This window comes from Ursus arctos, unplaced genomic scaffold, assembly GCF_023065955.2.
Source record: "Ursus arctos isolate Adak ecotype North America unplaced genomic scaffold, UrsArc2.0 scaffold_11, whole genome shotgun sequence".
NCBI lineage: Eukaryota > Metazoa > Chordata > Mammalia > Carnivora > Ursidae > Ursus > Ursus arctos.
This window is the reverse complement of record NW_026622775.1, coordinates 39,332,276-39,357,802: the sequence shown is the minus strand read 5'-3', so window position 1 is coordinate 39,357,802 and position 25,527 is coordinate 39,332,276. Positions and strand designations below refer to the sequence as shown.

The 25,527-nt window shown below is 32.5% G+C and overlaps 1 protein-coding gene across 5 annotated transcripts in view; it reads left to right on the top strand.

Moving 5' to 3' along the window:
* LRBA (LPS responsive beige-like anchor protein) overlaps positions 1 to 25,527 on the top strand; it is a 791,618-nt gene that overhangs the window by 177,853 nt on the left and 588,238 nt on the right. For all 5 annotated transcript variants that reach the window (XM_044384357.3, XM_026499457.4, XM_026499458.4 and 2 more), the window contains exons 10-17: positions 5,115 to 5,312; positions 5,514 to 5,647; positions 7,466 to 7,574; positions 8,116 to 8,268; positions 14,142 to 14,310; positions 19,019 to 19,098; positions 20,380 to 20,442; positions 22,371 to 22,468. In XM_044384357.3, the coding sequence (XP_044240292.2) occupies positions 5,115 to 5,312; positions 5,514 to 5,647; positions 7,466 to 7,574; positions 8,116 to 8,268; positions 14,142 to 14,310; positions 19,019 to 19,098; positions 20,380 to 20,442; positions 22,371 to 22,468 (1,004 nt within the window). The remainder of the gene's footprint in view (positions 1 to 5,114; positions 5,313 to 5,513; positions 5,648 to 7,465; positions 7,575 to 8,115; positions 8,269 to 14,141; positions 14,311 to 19,018; positions 19,099 to 20,379; positions 20,443 to 22,370; positions 22,469 to 25,527) is intronic.

The window sequence follows — 25,527 nt, the reverse complement described above, 5'->3', positions numbered from 1 at the left end:
CTCAGCGGGCAGTCTGCCTCTCCCCCTCTCTCTCAAATAAATAAATAAAATCTTAAAAATCATGTGAGGTGAGAAATTGATGATCAGAGAATTACTTCTTGCTTTATTAATGTTGAAATCTGTTGTGTAATATAATCCATGTTTTAGAGAATTCCTCAAAGTTAAGATAGCAGGGATATGGAAAACGAGCAATCTTAGAGTGACCTTTTGAACAGTACAATTAAGTACTTTAAGGATTAAAAAATACATATTTCAAAAGAAATGAAGGATTAAATGCTTCTTTCATGTGTTCTTAGTGTTTGATGAAGCACCATATTGCTTTAAGTACTTTGAAAGGAAATTTTTATTTCAATTAATTGTATTAAATGGTATTTACACAAGAGTATTATTTCAGTAAAGTTAGCAGCAATTCCTGAAATGTGTCAGATTCTTTGTTTTAAGTTTTGTTTAGATTTAGTTTAGTTTAGATTTATTAGTGGGAGTGATTTATTTCTAAATTCCACTCAAAATAGAAAAAAATGTTTGTTCTGCTATTTCTTTTCAAAAATGTACCTGCTAATGTTGAGGTACTATAGTCTGAATAGTAGCAGAGACTAAATTTTTTTTTTAATTGAACTAGTTTCTGATCTATACCCTGCCACAAATTATCTTTGTGGATTCAAAGAAGTCAGTTAATTTCTTTGGACTTTCTCAGTTTCTGCCTTTGGAAAATGAATTATATAATCTCCCAGATCATATAGCTATATTTTGTGAGTTGGTAAATAGGTTAGCTTTTGTAGGTTGCCCAAATGACGTTTCCCCTCAAAAGCATTTATTAACTTGTTTAAAAACATTTATTTCAGTTATGCTAACATTCCCATTATAATTAGCTTTCATTAAATTAAAAAAAGAATATTAAATCAGTGCTTACAAATTTATTAACAGTTTATATAGGAGGCAGAAATTTAGAAAAATGATACATTAAAGGTTTTTAAATGTTTCATGTAGAAATCAGAAAGGTAAGGGCAGTCTTACCCTGTTTTACATTTTATTTTTATAATAGTATTGAAGCAGAATTCACAAGTTGAATCCAACAAGACTTTGTTGGAAAAGACATTCCATTTAGCTTTAAGTGATTGCAGTTAAAGAAAAAATCCTTGTCTGTGATTACTTAGAAGTATGGTTTAAAAGATAAAATATGAGCTCTTTGGTAAAGGTAAATATAGAATCCTGTAATATTGTAATGTTAGTGCGTAAATCACTTTTAATTCTGGTATGGAATTTAAAAGCAAAACCCTAAGACATCTAAACCTATGTATGCAATATAAAAAGATGTAATTTTTGATATAAGTAACATAAAATGGTGGTAGAGTTGTAAATGAGTAAAGGTTTTGTATGTATTTGAACTTGTTGTTACTGGCTTAAAATAAAGTATTATAACTTTAAGATGTTTTATGTAATTCTCATGGGTACTACAAAGAAAATACCTATAGAACTTTACACAAAACTAAAGGAGAAAGGGATATAAGTACCAGAAATCATTGGCATGTAAAAGAAGTCAGTTAACAAATTACAGTGAACAAAATGGCAATAGTCTTTCTCTATCACTAACTACTTTAAATGTAAATCGATTAAAAGAATAGATTGGCTAAATGGATTTAATAAAACAAAATCCAACTATATTTTGTCTACAAGAGAGGCACTGTAGATCGAAGGACATACATATGCTGAATATGAAAGAATGGAAAAAGACAGTTCATGCAAATGGTAACCAAAAGGGTGCAGGGGTGGCCATACCTATATCAGAAAAAATAGATTTTAAGTCAAAAACTGTTACAAGAGTCAAAGAGGGAAATTATAATGATAAGAAGTGTTAGTTCACCAGTAAGATCTAACAATTAAAAATACATACACCTAACTTTTGGGCTCCAAAGTGTATGAAGGATTAAAAGGAGAAGTATGTAGTAACTCAGTAATGCTAGGATATTTCAAAACCATTTCAGTAATGGATATAACAATCAGAGAGAAGTTCACTAAGGAAACAGAGACCATGAACAACAATGTAGACCAATTGGACCTAATAGATATATACAGAACACCCCACCAAATGACGATAGAAAACACATTCTTATCAAGCTTATATGGAGCATTCTTCAGGACAGACAACATGTTAGGCCACAAAATTAAATTTAAGAATACTGAAATGACACCAGATATCTTTTCTTACCACAAGAGAATGAAATCAGTAGCAGAAGAAATCTGGAAAATACACAAATTTATGGAAATGAAGCAATATGCTCTTATACAACCAGTGGTTCAAAGAAATCACCAGGAAATTTCTTGAGCCAAATGAAAACAAAACAACATCAAAGATTATGGCATTTTGTGAAAGCAATACTAAGAGGAATGTTTATAGTGACAAACACCTATTTAAAAAAAAAAGAAGGATCTGAAATCACTAACCTAATTTTGCCCTTTAGGGAACTAGAAAAAGAAGAGCAAACTAACTCCAGCACTGTCAGAGGAAAAGAAGTGATAAAGATTTAGAGCAGAAGTAAATGAGATAGAGACTAAAACAACAATAGAAAAAAATTAACAGAACTAAGAGTTTGTTTTTTAAAAGATCTACAAAACTGACAAGTTTTTAGCTAGATTAAGAAAAAAGAGAAGACTCATAACTAAAAGAAATGAAAGAGGAGGCATTTACTACTAATGCCATGAATATAAAAAGAATTATGAGACTCCTATGAACAATTTTATGTCAGCAAATTGAATAACCTAGAAGAAATGGGTATTTCCAGAAACACAGACCCTATCAAGACTGAAGTAATAAAAACAAATCTGAACAGACTGTAGCTACTAAGGAAATTGAATCGGTAATCAAAAACCTCGGAATAAGGAAAAGCTGAGTACTACATATGGCTTCCCTTGAGAATTCAAACATTAAAGAAGAATTAACACCAGTCCTCAACTCTTTCAAAAAGTGAAGAGGAGGGAATACTTCCAAGCTCATTTTAGGAGGCCAGCATTACCTTGATACTACAGCCAAAGGCACTACGAGGAAAAAAAAAACAAAACTATAGACCAATATCCCTGATTAATATCCATGCAAAAATCTTCAACACGATACTAGCAAATCAAATTCAAGAGCACACCAAAAGGATCATACTCTATGACGAACAGGGATTTATTCATGGAATGGAGGGATGGGTCCACGTATGAAAGTCAATCGTTGTAATATACATTTTAACAGAGTAAAGGACGGAAACCACACAATCATCTCAGTTGATGCAGAAAAACTGTTGGAGGGGTGCTTGGGTGGCTCAGTCGTTAAGTGTCTGCCTTTGGCTCAGGGTGTGATCCCGGCATTCTGGGATTGAACCCCACATCGGGCTCCATGCTCTTCTGGGAGCCTGCTTCTTCCTCTCCCACTCCCCCTGCTTGTGTTCCCTTTCTCACTGGCTGTCTCTCTCTCTCTCTCTCTCTCTCTCTCTGTCAAATAAATATAAATAAAATCTTAAATAAAAAAAGAAAGAAAAACTGTTGGATGAAATTCAACATTCTTTCATAATAAAAACAACAAATTACAAGTAAAGGAAACTACTTCAAAATATAAGGCTGTATATGAAAAGCCCACAGCTGACATCAGATGCCGTAGTGAAAGACTGAAAGCTTTTCCTTTAAGATCAGGAACAAGGCAAGGATTCCCATTCTCAACATTTCTGTAGGACATAGTACCAGCTGTCTTAGCCAGAGCACTTAGTCAAGAATAGGAAAGAAAAGGCATCCCAGTTGGAAGGGATGAAGTAAAATTATATCTGTTCACAGATGATGTGATGTTACGTGTAGAAAACTAAATACTTCACAAAAAAACTGTTAGAACTGATAAAATCAGCTAGTTTGCAGACAGGTCAATGTATCTCTCAGTTTAAAATCTTTTGCATGTCAAAACTTTGTGTATCAAAAAATTGAGTGAATAGGCAACCCATGAAATGGGAGAAGATCCTACAAACCATATATTTGATACAGGGTTTATATCCAGAATATATAATGAACTCCTACAACTCTATAACAAAAATACCCAAATAACCCACTTAAAAAGTGGGCAAAGGACTGGAATAGACTTTCTCCAAAGAAGTTACTCAGATTGTGAACAAACTTGAAAAGATGCTCAATATCACTGATCATCAGAAATGAAAATCAGAACCAAGTAGGTATCACTTCATACACCATTAGGATGGCTATTATAAAAAATGAAACAAAATAAACAAGTGTTTGCTAGGGTATGGTGGTTCTTCAAGAAATCAAAAATAGAATTACCATGCGATTGAGCATTCGCACTTACGTGTATGTATGCAAAAGAATCAAAAGCAGGATCTGAAAGATATTTTCATACTCAAGTTTATTGTAGCATTATTCATGATAGCCAAGATAGCCTAATTGTCCATGGACAAATGAATAGATAAAATGTGGTATATATGTACAATGGAATACTATTCAGCTTTAAAAAGAAGGAAGTTCTGACATATGCTGCAACATGGTGAATATTGAGGACATTATGTTAAATGAAATAAGCAAATAAAAAAATACGCTGGGATTCCAATTATATGAATTATAAAAAATAGTCACACTCATAGAATCAGAAAGTAGAATGGTAGTTGCCAGGGGATGGGGATAGGTAGAAATGAGATGTTGTTCAATAAATATTGAATTTCAGTTTCGCATGATATATAAGTTCTAGAGATTCATTGTACAACAACATGCATATAGTTAATACTATAGGTAAACTTATAAATGTTTAAGGTGGTAAATTTTATGTGACATGTTAAGCACAATTAAAAAAATCCAGAAAGGCAAAATACAATGGAAAAAATGGTAAAGTACCCAGTGTAGGGCACTAAGTTTTACATTTTTTAAATGTAAGGTTTAATACCAAGTCGAGTTCATTTCCATTGAATCTTTAAAGTGAACACAGTGCACTTTAGAAGTAATTAAAGAAACAGGGCTCTTCTTATTTGATATTGTTAGGAAAATGATCAAAGGTCTGTTCCTTAAATTTTTATATCTGTGGTGATGTGTATCTAAATTTTCTTTTTGTGGTATACTATCTTAACTCTTCTACTTTTTATTCATAGGGTACATTTAAATTCAAAGCAGAAAGTGATCTGTTTCTTGCTGAGCATCACAAACTTTTATTGTATGATGGCAAACTCTCTAGTGCCATTGCATTCACGTACAATCCACGTGCTACAGATGCCCAGCTCTGTCTTGAATCATCCCCTAAGGACAATCCTTCAATTTTTGTTCATTCACCGCATGCACTTATGCTCCAGGTACTGGCTATAATCTTTTTTTTTTTTTTAAGCTATAATCTTTTAAAAATATTTTTCACGGTGAATTTTGATGTGTTATTGAGGTGTATTAGGTAGCTTCTGTTAAATACATGCAATATTAACATATTGTTCTTATGCTTTATTTTAATTATTTTGGAAAAGAAATCATTAGAATTTTTACTGTGTGTTCTATTTTATAAGGATGTGAAGGCAGTTTTAACACATTCCATTCAAAGTGCTATGCATTCAATTGGAGGAGTACAAGTGCTGTTTCCACTTTTTGCACAGTTGGATTATAGGCAATATTTATCTGATGAGGTTGACTTGACTATATGGTGAGTGCCTTTATTTTTTTAATTTGATGTGAGAGTTACTTTCATTACTGTTGAGCTACACAGTATTTTTTCTGCCTTTTAAATTGGTTGCAGGGTTAAAAGAGAATATAAAGAAATTTATGAGCTATAAATGTTACTACGAATTGCTATCAATAATAGTAGTATTAATCTAAATTCTTTATTGATAGGAAATATGGAAGCTGTAAAAAACATAATCTTGTTTTTGAATAAATTTGGAAATAATAATGATTTAACAAAAATGAATACATTTTTCTCTATCATTCTAATTTAAAAAGATAAGTTATTTTAAATTGTTACATGACAGTGATTTATTATGGGGATTTAGCTTTTCATTTTTAATTATTGCATATAACTGAAAACTAAAATTTTTGATGATGAAATTTATATTATAGGTGGTATTTTTTTTAAATTAGATTGTACATTGGACATATTTCTCTCTTCTCTTACAGTATAGATTCTGAAAAAGGTAGAGACATAAGAGGAAACAATATAAAACATTGGGGGGGTGTCTGAATGAATTTTTCATGGCTGTATATTCTAGTGAGACTAGTAATTATGTTTAATGTATTATTTGAGTAAATGAGTTTTCCATTCCTTTTTAGAATTCTCTCATTTCTGCTTTGATACATAAGTTGATATCTGCTATCAATGTATGTATTTAATGATGTAATAATTCTCTTGGAATTATTTTTAGGCAACAAAATGACTTTTTAAACTATATATATATATATATTTTTAAGTAATCTCTACACCCAATGTGGGGCTCAAACGTACAACCCCAAGATCAAGAGCCACACACTCCACTGGCTGAGCCAGCCAGGCACCCTGACTTTTTTCCCCCTAAGGAATGAGCTATCAAATCAAGTACTTACGACATTAAAAAAAATTAAAATTATCCTTGACATATTGCTACTTCATTAATTTTTTTGTGTCCTAGTTTGAAACCTGTGTAGCAGAACCTCAGTTATTTTTTTCTTGGTTATCCTTTTTTTTCCTTTTTTTTTTTTTTTAACTTTTCAAAATCTTTATTGGAATTGCTGACATTTTAAGAGCACTTTTTTGGAGGAGAAGGTTGGCTGCCAGTCAGGCTTTCTTTCTTTGTGGAGATATCTCAGAGCAAAATTTTGAGAAGGAGGTAACAGCTGACTAAGGTTCCATTCCATTTTCGGTATCTCTAAAAGTTGTGAGGATGCGAGCATGAATGTACTGCCTATTCAGTTTTTAAAGTCTTCTCAGTTAGTTACTGAGTTATGATTTTCCTGTTGGGATAAGGTACAAAATTCTTAAATTAGTGTTTGAGGACTTCGGTTTGCACAATTTTACTTTCTTATTTTCCCCTTCACGAACTCCATTCAAACCAGGCCAGTCTGGAGCCCTAACACATTCTGAGTGTTTCTACCCTAGTGTGTTTGCTCTGTGTATGTTTCCCCTCTGCTTGGCCTCTAACTCTCTAAAATTGAATATATGTGCTGATCTAAATTACATATATTCTTTAAGGATTTCATATACTTATGTTAGCTGTTTTATTACTTGTTTTTGGACATGGCTAATTTTTCTCTAGTTCCTGCATGTTTCCTCATGTTGCTTCTGAGTAATTCACTTACTAGTAGGTTGGTGATAAAGTATATGGAATAAATAATTGAGTAAGTCCTAATCTTCCCTTCAAATTCTAATCCTGAAATAATGTTGGAGGCAATTTTATTAGAACTTCAATTTCCTTGCTGTATCTAACAACCCCCCCACCTTTAAAAAAAAAAAAGTATGTTTTTTGGACTATTGCCTGTTTTCTTATTCTAGTTCAACTTTGCTTGCTTTTATCATGGAGTTGTTGAAGAACTCAATTGCTATGCAAGAGCAGATGCTTGCCTGCAAGGGCTTCTTGGTAATAGGATACAGTCTTGAAAAGGTAATGTATGAGATGCTTTACATTTTTTTGTTCTTAATTTTCAGACCATGGATTTGATCTCCTAAGTGGTTGAGAAATTCTTTCTGCAAGTGTGTCTCCTTGGTTACATAAAATTACCAAAATTAAGATAACCTTTTGTTGTTTTACCTTTCCTCTATTGCTTTATTAGAGAAACGTAGCATTGAGTCTCATGGCATCTTGAGCTTTGAGCACAGTTTGTGGGCCAATTTTTTTCTGGTATTGACAGCCTTTAATTTACTTTCCTTGCCTTGTACTGGTAGTGACTTCTTTTTTTTTTTAAATAGGGAGGGAGTGGGGGTGGAGGAGCAGAGAGAGAGAGAGAGAGAGAGAGAGAGAGAGAGAATTTTAAGCAGGCTCCATATCCAGTGCAGAGCCGGAGGTGGAGCTCGATCTCACAACCCTGAGATAATGACCTGCATGGAAATAAGGAGTCAGATGCTTAACTGACTGAGCCACCCGGTTGGGGGGGGGTTCGGCCCTGGTAGTGACCTTTGATCTACTTTTTTTTTTTTTTTTACAGTCTTCCAAGTCCCATGTCAGCAGAGCAGTACTTGAGCTTTGTCTTGCATTTTCAAAATATCTGAGTAATTTGCAGAATGGGATGCCCCTACTCAAACAATTGTGTGATCACATTCTTCTTAACCCAGCTATATGGATTCATACCCCAGCCAAGGTAATACATATATATAATTTTGTTTTATATATATATATAATTTTGTTATATATATATATTGATTTTGTTTTACTGTTTTCACCAGGTTTTTGTAGTTGAGGAGAGTGATAATTATGAGGATTTTCTTCTATCCTTTCACATGCTGTCAAGTAAAATTTCAATAAATTGTGTTTTTTGAGAAGCTTACTTTTTTCTTTTTAGGTATATTTGCATATCAGTGTATATTTTTTTGTAGAGCAGTGTATTTTTTAAGATTTTAATTCTAGTATAATTAAAATACAGTGTTATATTAGTTTCAGGCATACAATATAGTGATTCAACAAATTCTGTACATTACCCAATGCTCATCATGACAAGTCCACTCCTTAATCCCTATTTCACCCATCCCCTCACCCACCTCCCCTTTGGTAACCATCAGTTTGTTCTCTGTAGTTAAGATCTGTTGCTTGGTTTCTCCCTTTTGTTGTTCGTTTTGTTTCTCAAATTCCACATGATGAAATCATATGGTATTTGTCTTTCTTTGACTGACTTATTTCACTTAGCATTATACTCTCTAGCTCTATCCACGTCATTGCAAATGGCAAGATTTCATTCTTTTTTATGGCTAAATAATATTCCATTATATAGACACCATATCTTCTTTATTCATCTATTGATGAACACTTGGGCTGCTTCTATAATTTGACTATTGTAAATAATGCTTCTGTAAACATAGGGGTGCATATATCCCTTTGAATTAGTGCGATTACTGGATTGTAGGGTTCTATTTTTAATTTTTTGAGGAACCTCCATAGTGTTTTCCACATAGGCTGCACTAGTTTGCATTCTCACTAACAGTGCCAGAGGGTTCTTTTTTCTCCACATCCTTGCCAACACTTGCTTCTTGTATTGTTGATTTTAGCCATTTTGACAAGTGTGAGGTTATAACTCACTGAGTTTTGATTTGCAATTCCGATGAGTGATGTTGAGCATCTTTTCATGTATCTTTTGGCCATCTGGTTGTCTTCTTTGGAGAAATGTCTTCATTTCTTCTGCCCAATTTTAATTGGATTGTTTGGTTTTTTGGGTGTTGTATAAGTTCTTTATATATTTTGGATACTAACCCTTTATCAGATAGGTCATTTGCAAATCTTCCATTCAGTAGGTTGCATTTAGTTTTGTTGATCGTTTCTTTTGCTGTGCAGGAACTTTTTATTTTGATGTAGTCCCAGTAGTTTAGTTTTGCTTTTGTTTCCCTTGCCTTAGGAGACATATCTAGAAAAATGTTGCTATGGCCAATGTCAGAGAAATTACTGCCTGTGCTCTTTTCTAGGATTTTTATGATCTCGGGTCTCACATTTAGGTCCTAAACCATTTTGAGTTTGTTTTTGTGTATGGTGTAAGAAAGCGGTCCGATTTCATTCTTTTGCATCCTGCTGCCCAATTTTCCCAATACCATTTGTTGAAGAGACTGTTTCCCATTGGGTAGTCTTTCCAAGCCATGTCAGTATTTTTAAAAACAGAGCTATACTCTTTATTTTCTGTTAAATCAAAATTTTTATTTGAGAGAGACTTTGATTTACTAAGTATAAATCAAACTTGGACAGGTCCAATGTAAATAATAATGTTTCCTATCAACTGTAGCTCTATTCTGTTGCCAGTATGCATACAGTATCAATGTGTACATATGTATGTATACATATACATGAGTTTAATTCTGCCAGAATAGTTGAAATGTCACCCAGTTTTAAGGCTTCCATGATATACTGGTCTCCTTTAATCATTTTAATTCACATGAATTTAAATTATTAAATACAATTATATTTATACACAACTTATTTAGTACTGTAACAATAAACCAATTCCTTCTAAGTGAATATAAGTGAATTTGCGATAAAGTATATAAATAAAACCTTTGTTAAGTCCTAATGTTGTATTAAATTGTCCTAAGAATATTAATTGTGGTAGTGTTCAGGAGAAATTGAAATAGAAATTTTTATTAAATTGCATAATTGTATCTGCCTTATCTGCAGTTTTTTTAGAAGTTGTATTATTTCATACCTATTAATTTCCTCTCTCCACTTCTCCCTTTTGATCCACTTAGAGTGTTTATCATTGTTTAGGTTGGAATAACACATACTTATTTTAGTTGTCAGAAAAAAATGCAGACTTTCTTTGCTTTTCTAGAGTCATAGTATCTTATTTTCAGTTGGTCTTTTCAAACGTTAAAGAGAAAAACAGCTGCTGACTCTGATTGCCATTTGGAAATAATCAAAGGAGGCAGCTGGAGGTTGTACCTTTTTATCTCTGGGTTCAAATTTGACCTCTTTTTCTTCTATGACCCTTAGTCTTATTTCTTTTCAAGGATTGTTTCAAGTTACTTTTTAAACCTTTTACTAGACACTTTTTTTGTCTTACTAGGCAGCATATTTGTAAGGCTTTGGATCTCTTTTGATGTGGTCAAAAAGCCTGTTTTAGATACTTAGTTGTAGAGGAATATTTTTAAAATTCGTAATATCATTTTCTTAAGTTCCTGGTGTTACTACACTCTATTTCTTACCTTTTCCTTGTTAATAATTTTCTTTAATTTTGTTCTTAGAATTTATAATTGATTTGATAATACTAAGTTTTCCTTGTTTTAGCTGTCTGTTTTGTGTATCCATAAAGGGTTATATCTGCTTTAATTGTATTATGGAGATAGTTCTAAAATGGTTTGTTTTGTTTTCCGAAGTTTGATCTGGGTGTTATACAATTACAGGGAGGGAGGAAATTTTTAAGAAAAAAAATACAACGTGATGCATACAAAATGAGGTTTAGGGTTTTGCAGAGAACCTCTATAGATGAGTGAGCATAAAGTTTAAGCTTCATTAGCTTCGTGGTAATTCCACCTGTGGTTACCAAAGGTGAAGGTATGTATTTATGAATCAGCCTTTGCTTTTGGAAAAGGGTGTTGACTATGCTGGTATAGTCATACTATGTTGATATCCGTTCATCTTCTCAGAGATTGTCTTTTTAATGACCTAAAAGGAGAGGTGAAATTTCCTGTATAAAACTTTCCATTTTTCTTTTACTACAGTATCATTCTTAATAGACTGACTTTCTTCAGTTTTTCATTTTTTATCACTATCATTTTTTGGCCAGAATTCTTAGTTTTTAACATTTCACTCTCAGATTATTTCTTAGCCTCAAACTGTGTAATAATTTCCCCATTGTTTACAGAATAAAGTAGTCCCTTTTCTAGCCTTAAGTCTTCATGTCAGTTCTCCTTTCTAAGCTTTCTGGCTTAAAAACTCAATTACCCTCAGTGGCTAGGCAGGTACTAAAATGTTATCCCAGAGCAGATGTTCTTAATCTTGGGTGTCAACAGAACCTGTTGGGAGAGGTTTTTTTAAAAAAATAAAAAACAGAATTCCACCCCCTTCACTCCACATTGTGTTTTATTTGGTCTGGGATAGGGCCCAGACATCAGCATTTTTAAAACATGTTTTTCGGGTGTTCTAATGCACAATCAGAATTGTGGACCATTGTACAAGATCTTGGGAAACCTATTGTTGTATGATCTACCATTTTCCCTATTTGAAATTTCTACTTTTGTTCTACCTATATTACTACTAATCTTCAAAGTCTGTAGTACCTATTTTATTAGTCAGGCTTTTTTGAGTATTTTAGTTTATCCTGTAATAATTTCTCTGCCCTCCAAATTGATAGTTTCTAATAACTCTTTGCTACTCATTTTGCAATTAATTACATATTTTACAATTAGGTACATGGAATTAATTACATATATTCTTTTTTTTTTTTTTAAGATTTTATTTTTAAGTGATCTCTGCACCCACTGTGGGGCTCAAACTTATAACCCTGAGATCAAGAGTTGTTTGTGTGCTCTACCAACTGAGGCAGCCAGGTGCCCCTTTATAACGGTGTTAATTCTAGACACTTTTTTTTTTTTGAAGATTTTATTAACTTATGAGAGAGCACAAGTGGTGGGGGAAGGCGGAGGGAGAGGGAAAGCAGGGCTGATGAGGCAGGGCTCAATCCCAGGACCCTGGGATCATGACCTAAGCTGAAGGCAGACATTTAACCAACTGAGCCACCCAGGTACCCCAATTCTAGGCACTTTTTAAAAGAATTTCCTTAAGTAGTCTTTATGTTTCAATAGGCATCTTTATTACATTGGCTTTTTACTTAAATTTATGTGTATTTTTCATCTTTTCAACTGGATTTCAGCTACCAAGGGATAATGTATATGTCCTTGTATTTCTATTAATACATCACTATGCATAAGTGGATGTAAATATTTTTTAAGTGACTGAAATAGCATGGTTAAGAGTTTGAACCATGTCAAAGAAGTGTTATATAGCCTTAGTGACAAGTATACTGGGGCTATCCATTTGAATAACATTAGCTGCATCAACATAATACTATTTTTCAGTGAGACAGTGGGATATTCCACATACATAGTTTTCTAAACTATAATCATTATAAAATTGAACCTCAATTTTAAGTGGTTCAGAATCTGCCACTCTTTACCATATATGGTTACTAATTGGCTCCCTGATTCATTTAACCTTGATTTTTATTTATAGGGCATCTGGAAGATAGGTACCTAATTTTTGCTCCCTAAAGAAATTACCAGGTAACACTGACATATCTTGCAGGTTTGAAAATGAAAATGCCGTCATTGTCTAGGAAGACAGCATAAATGTTCCATTTTAAATGATTGGGAATAGTTTGGTCTTTGGTCAAGGGGCAAGTGTATATGTCCTACTTAAAATTTTTTCACTTATAAAGTATATCTACTAGCAATGAATTGAAAAATTCTTGATTTTGACACAATAGTAGAACAAAAGCAATCCTTATTTTGTGCTGTTGGAAGTACTAGATTGTAGCTGTTGGTGAGTTTTAGAGCTGTAATTTCAGTGAAATTTTGTACTAATATGAAATGTGTGGTGGTAGAGTAGTACCTATAATCTTTTGTTTCTCCTAAGAGCTTGTATTTTGAAGTTACTAAGTTCTTATGTGTTTATTGAAATAATTTATTTGTAAATAAGACTAGTAGAATCCTTTTTTTTTTTTTAGATTTTATTTATTTATTTGTCAGAGAGAGAGAGAGCATAAGCAGGGGAAACAGCAGGCAAAGGGAGAAGCAAGCTCCCAGCCAAGCAAGGAGCCCAGTGTGGGACTTGATCCCAGAACCCTGGGATCATGACCTGAGCTGAAGGCAGATGCTTAACCAACTGAACCACCCAGGCATTCCAGTAGAATCCTTTTCTAATTAGAGGATAATACTGATAAACATGTTCAGAGAGTATAATCTTATGATTATAATCTTTCTATCAATGAGCAATTAGAATTCTGTTTTTCTAATATTTCTTAAGGTAGGCTTTACACTTTTTTTTCCCTTTTGACTTCTACCTTTTTCCCTTTCGAGTTATTCCTACTTTTTCTTTCCTTTTTTTCTTTTTTTGTTATTTTATCTTCTACTTTTCTGCAAAATGAAGAAAATTTCCAGCTTTTTAAAGCTACTATGCATAGTATAATTAGTAAGCTTACCGTAAAGAGGTTATATATGCTCATGAATAATTGCTCATTGCTTAATAGGAATTAAACAGTTATTTCCATGGAATAGTGCTGTAAAAATTTGATATATTAGGGGATGTTTTCTTTATAATGAAACTGTAAAAGAAGCATTTACCTGGTGTAGTTTTATAAGGAATGTGTGTGTTTGTGTGTGTGTGCGTGCCAGTGAATGTGTGTTATCTGTTAGCATGGGTGTTACCATCAAGCTCAGCATCTTTTTGGAACAAGTATAATCCAGGTGAGAGTATTACCGGAACCACGGATAAAATGGTATGCTGCTTCTTTGATGTAAGTTCTTCATTTTGATTCTCTAGGTTCAGTTGACACTCTATACTTACTTATCCACGGAATTCATTGGTACAGTCAACATATATAATGCCATTCGGAGAGTTGGAACAGTGCTGCTCATCATGCATACACTGAAGTACTACTACTGGGCAGTGAATCCTCAGGATCGAAGTGGTATCACCCCTAAAGGATTAGGTATATTATCCCTATTTATATATTTTTTTCTTTTCTTTTTTTTTTCTTTTTTCTTTTCCTTGTTAATATATATATTAAAAGAATAATATATTATTCTTGAAGTTTTTCTGAATATCATCATGGCAGATTTTCTTTTTTCTTTTCCTTGTTTAATATATATATATTAAAAGAATAATATATTATTCTTGAAGTTTTTCTGAATATCATCATGGCAAAATTTTACTTTAATCTTATTGATAATTTTAATAGTTTGTCCTGAATTGAGGTTGCCAGAGGTTAATAACTTGCTACTTTTATGGGAGAATGCTGCTTCTGCTGGTATAAGTTGTTTGCAGGCAAATATGACTAGGATGATACTATTAAGTCTCTGAAAATGAGAAGTTCTATATTAGCTTATGGTATTGATGCTGAAGCTAATTATCATGATGAGAATTATTGAAAAACCATGTTTTTTGGGAAATGAGGATTTCTTGCGGAAGTAGGGGATGTATCTGCTAATAAATAATATAATGAAGTTACAAAATTTCAGTAATTATTTTCCTGTATAATCAGGAAATTACTGGAGAGATGGTATTCATTCATGATGTCAGAAATTTATGGAAGTTATCAAAATAAAAATTTTGACAAATGGTGGATCTTTTGGTTGTAAGTGCAACCTGCTTCATATTGGCTATTGTTGTAAAAGGGAGTTAATCAGCTCATATAAACTGGCATTATCAGTTGAACTTAGTGCCAGGGTTCAGAATATGCCCCTTGAATCCATTTTGTCTCTCTCCATTTCCCAGTTCATCTGTGTTGGCTCTTTTCATGTATTCTCTCCCTTGTAGTACTAAACAACAACTCTACCTGCACATCCTTAAAACTATAAGTCTATCAAAAGAGTGTCTGCCTGTATTGAACATTTCCAGCAAAAGTCTCTTTGTTGCTCAATGGCTCTGGCTGCATCATGTGCACAGTCTTATGTGGCAGGTATTTTTCTGATTACGCATACATGGGCATGGAAGCCCTTCGCACCTCTGAAGTACATGATCTGAGAGTGAGTTTGGGTTCAGTGCCTTGATAAAAATTGAAGGCTGCTGTTTGAAATCAGGAAGTAGATGCTGGAGAGTCATTGTACTTAAATGCTTTGGCTGTTCAGTGATTTACAAATACAAGTTTCATATTAATACAATGTTTCTTTATGCCTTTCAAAATCTGCTTATTCTCAGAGGATATGCTATGTATAATTTAGAAAGATATGAATGCACACAGAAGTTGTATGATCTGGTTGAGGTGGTAGGGTTGTGCAGATAGAGAACTAGGTCATAATTTCCTGATGACTATTTGATGGTACTGTAGGGGTATCATGTACTGTCCTGGGTATTAGTTTTGTATTCTGGAATTGATTTTATAACTGATTAGTTACCTTGGGGAAGTCTCATACTTCAAGTGAGAGAGCTGGACAAAGTTTGTGTTCTATTGTAACTCTGTAACCGATTCTTTGTCTAGGAATTGTCATGTGGAACAAATTTTAAGCAATTTTCTTCCTATTTTAATTGATCCATTTGAGGTCATGGTGGTCTTGTGCTTTGGTGGTCTAAGAACTAGTTGTAAATAGTGATTAGTGGAGGGAAAATTGCAGAAAATATGAAGCTAACAGGTACCTAACTTTAGGATTTTATAACAATGGGTGTTTGGTTTCAAAAGCTTTCTACTTGGGGATTATTTGTTTGAGACATGAAAATTGACTTTAATGTGAGCCATGTGTGACCAGGGACTTTTTCAAGAAGGGGAGGAGATATCAGAGGTAGTCAACATAATGTTTCCCTTCCAAATGAACCAAACTGTTTTGAGGTGTACTTTTAAAAATTTTTGTATTAGCTTATGCAAGAGTAACCGAAGCTTTTTTTTTTTTTTTAACTAAATTCACATATAAGTTTGGATTTTCCTTTGTAAACTTCTGTTACTGTACTAACATTCTCAGAGGCTTTTAAAACAAATGTAAGTGCATATTATTATTGAATACAAATTTTATTACCTCATTTTCATGTTTTGAATTTCATCCAACCTTAATAAAAAATAAACTCCTTCATTGTAGTTTCAAAGTAACCCATTTTATACATTTGGAAACACTGTATATACTATTGTATGTGAGATTGAATGTCTTTCTAGAGGCATAAAACTCTATATTGAAGAATAATTGACAGTCTTATATTAGTATCAAAATAGTGATTTGATATTTATATACATTATGAAATGGTCACCTCAGTTAAGTCTAGTTACCGTCTGTCAGCATGCAAAGTTGTTACAATATTATTGACTGTATTCCTTACTCTGTACATTAAATCCCTGTGACTTACTATTTTATAATGGGAAAATTGTACCTCTTGACCTCTTCCCCTGTTTTGTGCATCCTCCCATCTTCTTCCTTCCTCCTCTCTGGCAGCTGTCAGTTTGTTTTCTGTATCTGTGAATCTGTTTCTGTTTTGCTTTGTTTTGTTTTTCAGATTCCACAAACAAGTGAAATCATACACTATTTGTCTTTCTCTGACTTACTTCACTTAGCATAACACTCTTTAGGCCCATCCATGTTGTCACAGTGAAAAGTTCTCACTCTTTTTTATGGCTGAATAATATTCCTGTGTGTGTGTGTGTGTGTGTGTGTGTGTGTGTGTGTATACACACACACACACACACCACATCTTTATTCCTGTATTTGTCAGTGGACATTTAGGTTACTTCCATAAATGCTGTGGTAAATAATGCTGTGCTAAACATACCGCTGTATATATATTTTTGAATTAATGTTTTTGTTTTCTTTGGATAAATACCTAGAAGTGGAATTGCCGGATTGTATAGCAATTCTATTTTTAATTTTTTGAGGAATCTTCATACTTTTTTCTGTAGTGGCTGCGCCATTTTACATTCCCACCAACAGTGCTTGAAAGTTTCTTTTCTCCACATTCACACTAATATTAAATACTTCTTGTCTTTTTGATTTTAGCCATTCTGGCAGGTGTGAGGTGAAATCTCATTATGGCTTTGATTTGCATTTCACAGATGGTTAGTGATGTTGGACATCTTTTCATGTGCCTGTTGGCCATCTGTATGTCTTCTTAGAGATTTTTCTTGTTTCTTGAGGTGGGCCTGTTTTGATATAAACTTCCCTGTTGGATCTGCTTGTGCTGCATTTCATAAGTTTTGGAACATTGTGTTTACATTTTCATTTATCTCAAGGTATTTTTTAATATCCTCTTTTATTTCTTTATTGTCCCATTGGTTTTTTAGTAACATGTTTTTTAGTCTCTGCATGTTTGTGTTTTTTTTTCCGGTTTTATTCTTGTAATTGATTTCTAGTTTCATATCCTTATGGTTGGAAAAGACACTTGATATGATTTCAGTCTTCTTAAATTTATTGAGACTTACCTTGTGGTCTGTCATGCTGTTATTGTAGAGGAATGTTTCATGTGCTTGAGAAGAATGTTATCTTGTTTTGTATGAACTACTCTGTATATATCTGTTTATTATATTTGTTCTAATGTGTTATTGAAGGCCAGTGCTTTCTTATTCATGTTCTGTCTGGATGATCTATCTATTGATGTAAGAGGTGTGTTAAAATCCCCTATTATTATTGTATTACTGTCAAGTTCTTGTTTTTGTCTGGTAATATTTGTTTTATATATTTAGGTACTCCAGTGTTGGGCACAGAAATATTTACAAGTATTATACTTTCTTGTTGGATTAATACCTTTATCATATGTAATGCATTTTGTCTCTTGTTACAGCTTTTTAAAACGTCTACTTTGTCTGATAAAAGTATTGCTGACCCAGCTTTCTTTTCATTTTTATTCGCATGGTGTATATTTTCCTATCACTTCACTTTTGGTCTTTGTGTGTCTTTAGAGAGTGGGTATCTTGTTGGCAACATATAGAGGGTCTGCTTTTTTTTACTCATTTACATTCAGAGTTGTTACTGACAGGTACATATTTATTACTATTTTGTTAATTGTCTTCTGTTGTTTTTATAGTTCTTCTCTGTGCCTTTCTTCTTTTCTTGCTGTCTTTCTGTGTGATTTGATGATTTTGTTTAGTGTTCTGTTTGGATTCCTTTTTATTTTTTGTGTACCTATTAGAGGTTTTTGTTTGTGGTAACCATGAGCTTCATATCTAACAAACTCTGTATATAGAAGCCCATTTTAAGTTGGTTATTCCTTAAGTTCAAATGCATTCTAAAATACATTTTTACTTTCATCTCCCAAAGTTTTATATTTTTGATGTCATATTTAAAATTTTTTATTTAGTGCATTCCTTAACTAATTATTGTAGATCTGGTTGATTTTATTACTTTTGTCTTTCAGTCTTCATACTCACTTTACAAATGAGTGATCCCCTACCTTTACTATTATGTTCGCCTTTGCCAGTGTGATTTTTTTCTTTCCTGTATTTTCTTATTTCTAGTGATAACCTTTTTTTTTTCCTGCCTAAAGAATTCCCTTTAATATTTCTTGTAAAGTCTGTTCAGTGGTGATGAATTTTTTTAGTTTTTGCTCATCTTGGAAACTCTTTATCTTCCTTTCAATTCTAGATGATAATGTTGAGGCATATATCTCTTTAGGTGACTCACTTTTATATTTCTCATAAATATATGGAAGAAACTATTAGGAAAGACAGCTTTATACTTTGAGGTCTTTGAAACACTAAGTGTGTGTGTATATTATTTTTTTCAAAGATGGACCACGACCTAATCAAAAAGAAATACTTTCTCTACGAGCATTCTTGTTGATGTTCATTAAACAGTTAGTGATGAAGGTGAGTTTATACTACTTCTCCTTTAGCATGTTCTGTATTTTAACTTATAATTTCACATAATATACAGTCTTGGGTTTATTTACCCTTTATTGGGTTATTAGGTTTGCACATCGGAAAGTACTCTGAAAGATACTTGATTCTGTGGTTTTTTGTTCTTTCTTGTACACATATGGTTGTACATCATTGCAGAATTGGAGATTGATAATTGTAATATATGTTATATGAATTTCTCTAGGGGTTCAAGTGGATTTATTCTTTCATTCAGTAAATATTTACTGAGTTTCTGTTAAGTACTAGGTATATTCTTGGCGCTAGTGATACAGTAGTCAAGAGGAGGTTTCATTTTTAGCGGGCCTCTTGTACCTGACATTCAGATTTTTGAGAAAAAATTTCCATGTGTAAAGGTACCAGAAAGATGTATCAGCCTTTAGAAATTATTACATTTGTCCCATCTTATTCTGTTGTAGATAAAGTAAAATTTATTATTTTAAAGGAAGGTATTTTGGTTTTATAAGAGAGCAATGTATGAATGTATTTTGTCAATATGTTATTTTCCTATGTCATTTTCTTATTTTTTAGAATTTGATATTATGTTAAGTGGGCTAAACTTTTCGTATATCTTTTAGACTCAGATACCTTATTTCTATTTACAAAAAAAACTTATCACTTGATTTTTGTGTTTTTAAATTTTTTTGTGTGTTTTTGTTTCCTAATTCTCTTTCTTATTGCTCTTTTCTCATTGCAGTTTTGTTTTATCATTAATAAATTGATAGGATAGGTTGAAAATTTACATAGTGAGTTCATATTTAAAAGTGCAGTGTTTTCCTCAGGGAACAGTACTATTCAGTTTTTAGTACCTGACCGTTTAACTGGTAATTTTAGAAGCTGTTCATTTACTCTCAAAATTTAATAGAAAAAGAAATAGAAAAATTGTCTTCTGTATTTAGTGGAGTGATAGGTGTGAATAGTATTCTTTTATCACTAACTATTGGTTTTCTTACTTCAGGGTTTAATAGCTTTTTTAGATAGCCTGTCATGTATGGTTCTGAAAACAGGATACCTGATATCATTTCTTTGACTTCTACACAGTCTTGATTATTGCATATCTTTAGTGTTTCCCCTAATTCATGTTTTAAATTTAGATTCTATATTATAGTATCTTTGTATATTTATAGCAACTGACCAGGTTGACAAATGTTAGGTGTATTATTTACCTTTAAAAAAAACTTTTTAAAATGCATGTATAAGATACTTTAAGATACTTATATTATGTTTTTAAAGGATTCTGGAGTAAAGGAAGATGAACTGCAGGCCATTCTCAATTACCTACTCACTATGCATGAGGTAACATTTGAAATTTATATTTTGGGATTTTATTTTTTGAGCTGCATTATGGTCTTTCTTTTTAAAGTAAAAAGTTAAGGTGATCTTTCATTAATATAATTATAATGGGGAGTAAATGTACTTAGGAACTAAATCTTAGCAACTTTCATTTAAATTACCACAAGATCCTTTATTACCACAAGATGGCTCTGAGAATAATCATGAAAAGCTTTAAAAAGTTTTGAAATTGGATCTCATTGAATTAATAAGAATGTATGCCAAAGAATACCTTCATTGTATCTCTAGGAACCAGTGTAACATATGGAAAAATAGGTTATGAAAATGACTAAAAATGATTAGATTTTTAAATTCATAACACAGTCTTCCAACTGATTTTGCATGTTCAAATACTGTGAAGTCAAACAACTTATTTATAATGGGATTTGTAATTATGTGGTTGAAAAGGAGGTTGAAAATAGATTGAAATGTTTGGGGTTTTTTCCTTTATTATTTTGCCCTGGGAAAATGTAATACATGGCGATATAATCTAATTAAATAATGGGATTAAGTATTTGTTAAATAAGTAAAATTTAGAATTGATGTAATTTCATGTAAAGCACAGCATTTCAAATGATAATTTCATTTCTATTTTGTAGTTCATGTCTTGTGTTTTAATAAATATCTGTTATAGTATGAAATAATGTCTTTTTAAATCATCAATAAATGGGAGATACTATTTTGTCCTATTGCTCTTAATTGAGGTAGAAAAGTGGATTAAATTTCTTGATTGGATCATATTTGACTCAAACATTAATGATTGTACTTTCTTTTTCCTCTTGATTAGGGTATTTTATTTGTTGAATTTCTTTATACAATGCAATAGTTGAAGATTTTTCAACTGAACTTCCCAGTAATGTTATTGTATATGATTTTGTTTTTTATTAACCCTAACTCCCTACAGGACTGAAGTACTTTATAAAAGAGAAGCTGAAAATCATGGTGATCTTCTCTTTTCTCTTAATCTGTTAATTCAGAAATCTTTTAGGTCTTTCAAAGAACACTTTTCCTAAGCCTCAGTTCCCTAGCTCTAGATATCTGCTTAGCTTACTGAAAATTAGATGTTCAAATAACTGCGGTTCCACAGCTGTGAACAAAAAGTTATAGACAGGGCAACAGAGAATTAGCTCTTGGTAGCTGCTTCCCTTGTCCTTTTTTGGGTCAGTTTTGCCAAGTTGGTTCTAAATATGCATACATACTAGAATATTCAACCAAGGCTGTGTAGGATTGTCTTGGAATTGTTTTGGATTTCAGAACTCGTATATGTTTCTGTGCTCTTCTGTCAGTATTAACAAGTTATACTACATACGGTAGTATGTTGCCTCAATAAACATTTACTGATCATCTGTATCTTCAGTATTGTCAACAGATAATATATGAAAACTATTCAGTTATTTCCTCAAAAGCTTACTGTTACAACTGGTTTCTTGAGAGGGTCAGTGAATAAAGCACTTCAGGTAAAATTGGGAAATTATACATATGTTGTCTCCAACACTGCCATCAGATTGCCAGCATCGATTACCTTATTGTTGGCTCTGATATGTTTTGCTATAAAAAAAGAAAACAACTTAGTTTCTCCTTTCCTCAATTTCTTTCTGTCTGAAAAAACCTGTTAAGTTAGATGTAGTATATCTATAGAATATGTTTCAGGAAATCTTGATACTGTATACTTTAAGAAGGATTATGTTTCTTTGATTTAGACATTTGAGATTTGGTGATGTGATATTTGAGTTAAACAGATGAATATGTATGTATAAAGAATGAGCTTGTTAAAAACAAGTATATATTGATCATATGGCTATTTATTAAGTTACTTTTTTTATTAAAGAAGTATTCAGTGTTCAAAAAAGTTCTTTTTTTCTTATTTAAAAAAATTTCTATTTTGATTTTAGGATGACAATCTAATGGATGTCCTACAGCTGCTTGTTGCATTAATGTCAGAACATCCTAACTCTATGATTCCTGCTTTTGACCAAAGGAATGGATTACGGTAAGAGTTGTATATCAGGGATTTAAATATATTTAATATAAGAGTTTAGTTTGGAAATGAAAGAAGATTCTTAAATATGGGAAGTACTACTGGATCATATATTATAAATGAGTTAAGGTATAAGACCCATTTGTTTTATGTGTTATGATTTTTGAAGAAATCTTTAATTATAGAGGATGTGTTACTATTTAATTTGTAAAGACAGATCAGGCAAATCAGGTTAGTATTTTGTATGGTTAGTGCTGTTATACAGGTATTATAATACTGAATTCTTTAGCAGAGTTATCTTTAGGTCCTAGAACAGTAGTACTCATTTGCACTGCAAGAAAAGCTCTCTCTGCTCCCTTTTAAATATTGCTACCTTCATTCCCAATCCCAAACCATCATTTTATTAGTCTACTTGGGCTTCCATAACAAAATATCATAGACTGGGTTGCTTAAACAACAGAAATTTGTTTTCTTACAGTTTTTTTTTTTTTTTTGAAATATACACTGAGAAACTAAGTCTTCTCATTGTGTTTAAACTATTTACTTTTAATGTAACTACTGATAAGTCTTTATTTTCGCCTAGCATTTTATTATTTATTTGTCCCAGTGTAGTTTTTCCCTCTGTTTCTCTTTTCCTGTGTTTCTTACATTTGAATTCCTTTAGTATTCTTTTAAAATTAATCTATTTGGTTTTATATCTATCTCTGCGTAATTTTATTTAGTAGTTGCACAGAAATTTCACAGTTTAATATTTTACCTCTTCAAATAAAATATAGAACCATTTCAACTATTTATCCTTTTAACCACCATTGTTTGTTACTACATCTAATATATCACAAGTCTCGCTAGACAATGATACACTTTTTAGTTTCACTTGTTATATGTATTTTAAGAATTTAAGGGAAGAAAAATCCCTGTTTACATTTTTCCAGATAGTTTCCAGGTAGTCTTTTTTTCCATTCTGGAAGAACTCTATTCACATTTCTTGTTGAGTAGTTTTCTTGGAAACGAATTTTAAAATTATTTTTTCTGAATATAACTTAAAAAAAGATTTATTTATTTATTTTAGAGTGAATGGGGGGAGGGGCAAAGAGAGAGGGTGAGAGAGAGAATCTCAAGCAGACTCCCTGCTGAGTGCGGAGCTGGAAGCAGGGCTCCATCTCATGACCCTGAGATCAAGACCTGAACTGAAACCAAGACGCTCAACAGCTCACCTGATTGGACCACCTGGACGCCCCTCTGAATATAATTTTATCTGCCCTTCATCATGCAAGGGTATTTTTTGCTGTGTATAGAATTCTGTGTAGAATTCTACTTTTTTCTTTTAGTACTTTAAAATATTTTTCCATTGGTTGCTGGTACCCATGGTTTCTAATGAGAAATATATGGTTATTTAAATCTTTATTTGCTAAATAAAATGTACTACATTTTTGTACTTGCTTTCAAGACATATTCTTTAGTTCCTCCTACAATCTTATGGTAGTTTTCTTTGTGATTATCACCAATTTTGAGACGTTTTGGGCCCTTATTTTCCTATGATTTGCTTCAGTTATATCTTTCTCCCTTTATTTTGGGTCTCTAGTGACATTTATAATAGGGCTTTTGATGTACACGTCTGTGAGCCTCTTTTTTTACTTTATTTCAATCTTTTTCCTTTGTTCTTCAGATTTGATACTGTCTATTGATATAGAAGCTTGCTATATGTGATAAACTTGATCTTCAACTTTATGGACTTTTTGTTTGCTTTTTCTGTTTTGGTATTAAGGTCATCTCATAAATATTTTAGATTTTTACATTTCAGTTGTATAATTTTAATATGGTTAATTTTATATTTTTTTTTGTTGAGAACCCTATTTTCTGATCCTATTAGACTGTGTTTATTTTCACCTTCCAGAGCATATTTATAATAGCTCCTTTACTATCTTTGTGTGATAAATACAACAATTTGTCCATCTCATCAGCATTTGTTCAGTGTATTTTCCTCTGAGAAATGGTTATATTTTCTTGGTTCTTTGTATGTTGAGTAATTTTTTAATGTATCCTAGACATTGTGAATATTATCTTTTATAAACTATGTGTTTTGTTAAAATCCTCTAACTAATGTTGACATTTTATTTGTTTTATTTTAGTAATAGGGGTTAGACTGCAAGTTCTACCTATCCTTTGTGGGTAGAGGTTCCAAATGTCATTTATTGTAAAAACCTCTTGGGGCGCCTGGGTGGCTCAGTTGTTAAGCGTCTGCCTTTGGCTCAGGGCGTGATCCCAGAGTCCTGGGATCAAGCCCCGCATTGGGCTCCCTGCTCCGCTGGGAGCCTGCTTCTTCCTTTCCCACTCACCTTGCTGTGTTCCTTCTCTCGCTGGCTGTCTCTCTCTCTGTCAAATAAATAAATAAAGTCTTAAAAAAAAAAATCAACCTCTCTTGTCCTGCTTTGTGTCTTCCTTGCACATAATGCACTCAGGGATTAGGTAGAGAATTGGATGATAATTCAAAAATTTTTTTAATTTAGAAAGATTTCACTGTTCTGGTCTGTGTCTGCCCCACACAAATGCATCTTGTGGGTCAGTTTAGGGCTTTTGTGGGTTTTTACAAAGATTTTGAGGATCTTTCTCTCCTGTTTGCTCCTATTCAGGACTACTCTCCCCCCCCACCGACCTGTACAAACCCATTTTCTTAGTTCCTCTAGTCAAAGGACAGTTTTTCTCAGAGTATTAGCCATCTGAACATCTAACATCCACCTCTGAGATAAGAGCTCACTTTTGGGTCACATTTACAAGGGAAAATAAAAATTGAGACTCCTCTCTCTATAATGGATAATTCTCCAAATTTTACCATCCTTTACACCAATGCATCTGCTTTTGTTTCGTCTTCAGAGTGCTTACAAAATTGCTTTGTTTTAGTTCTAATATGTAAGACAGAGAGGGTGTAATTAGCTTTACTTCGTCTTGGTTGAGCCAGAACTTCTGCTGATTGTTTAGTTTGTTTTCTTTCTTTTTTTTTTTCTTTCTTCCTTTCTTTCTTTTTCTTTCTTTCTTTCTTTCTTTCTTTCTTTCTTTCTTTCTTTCGAGATTTA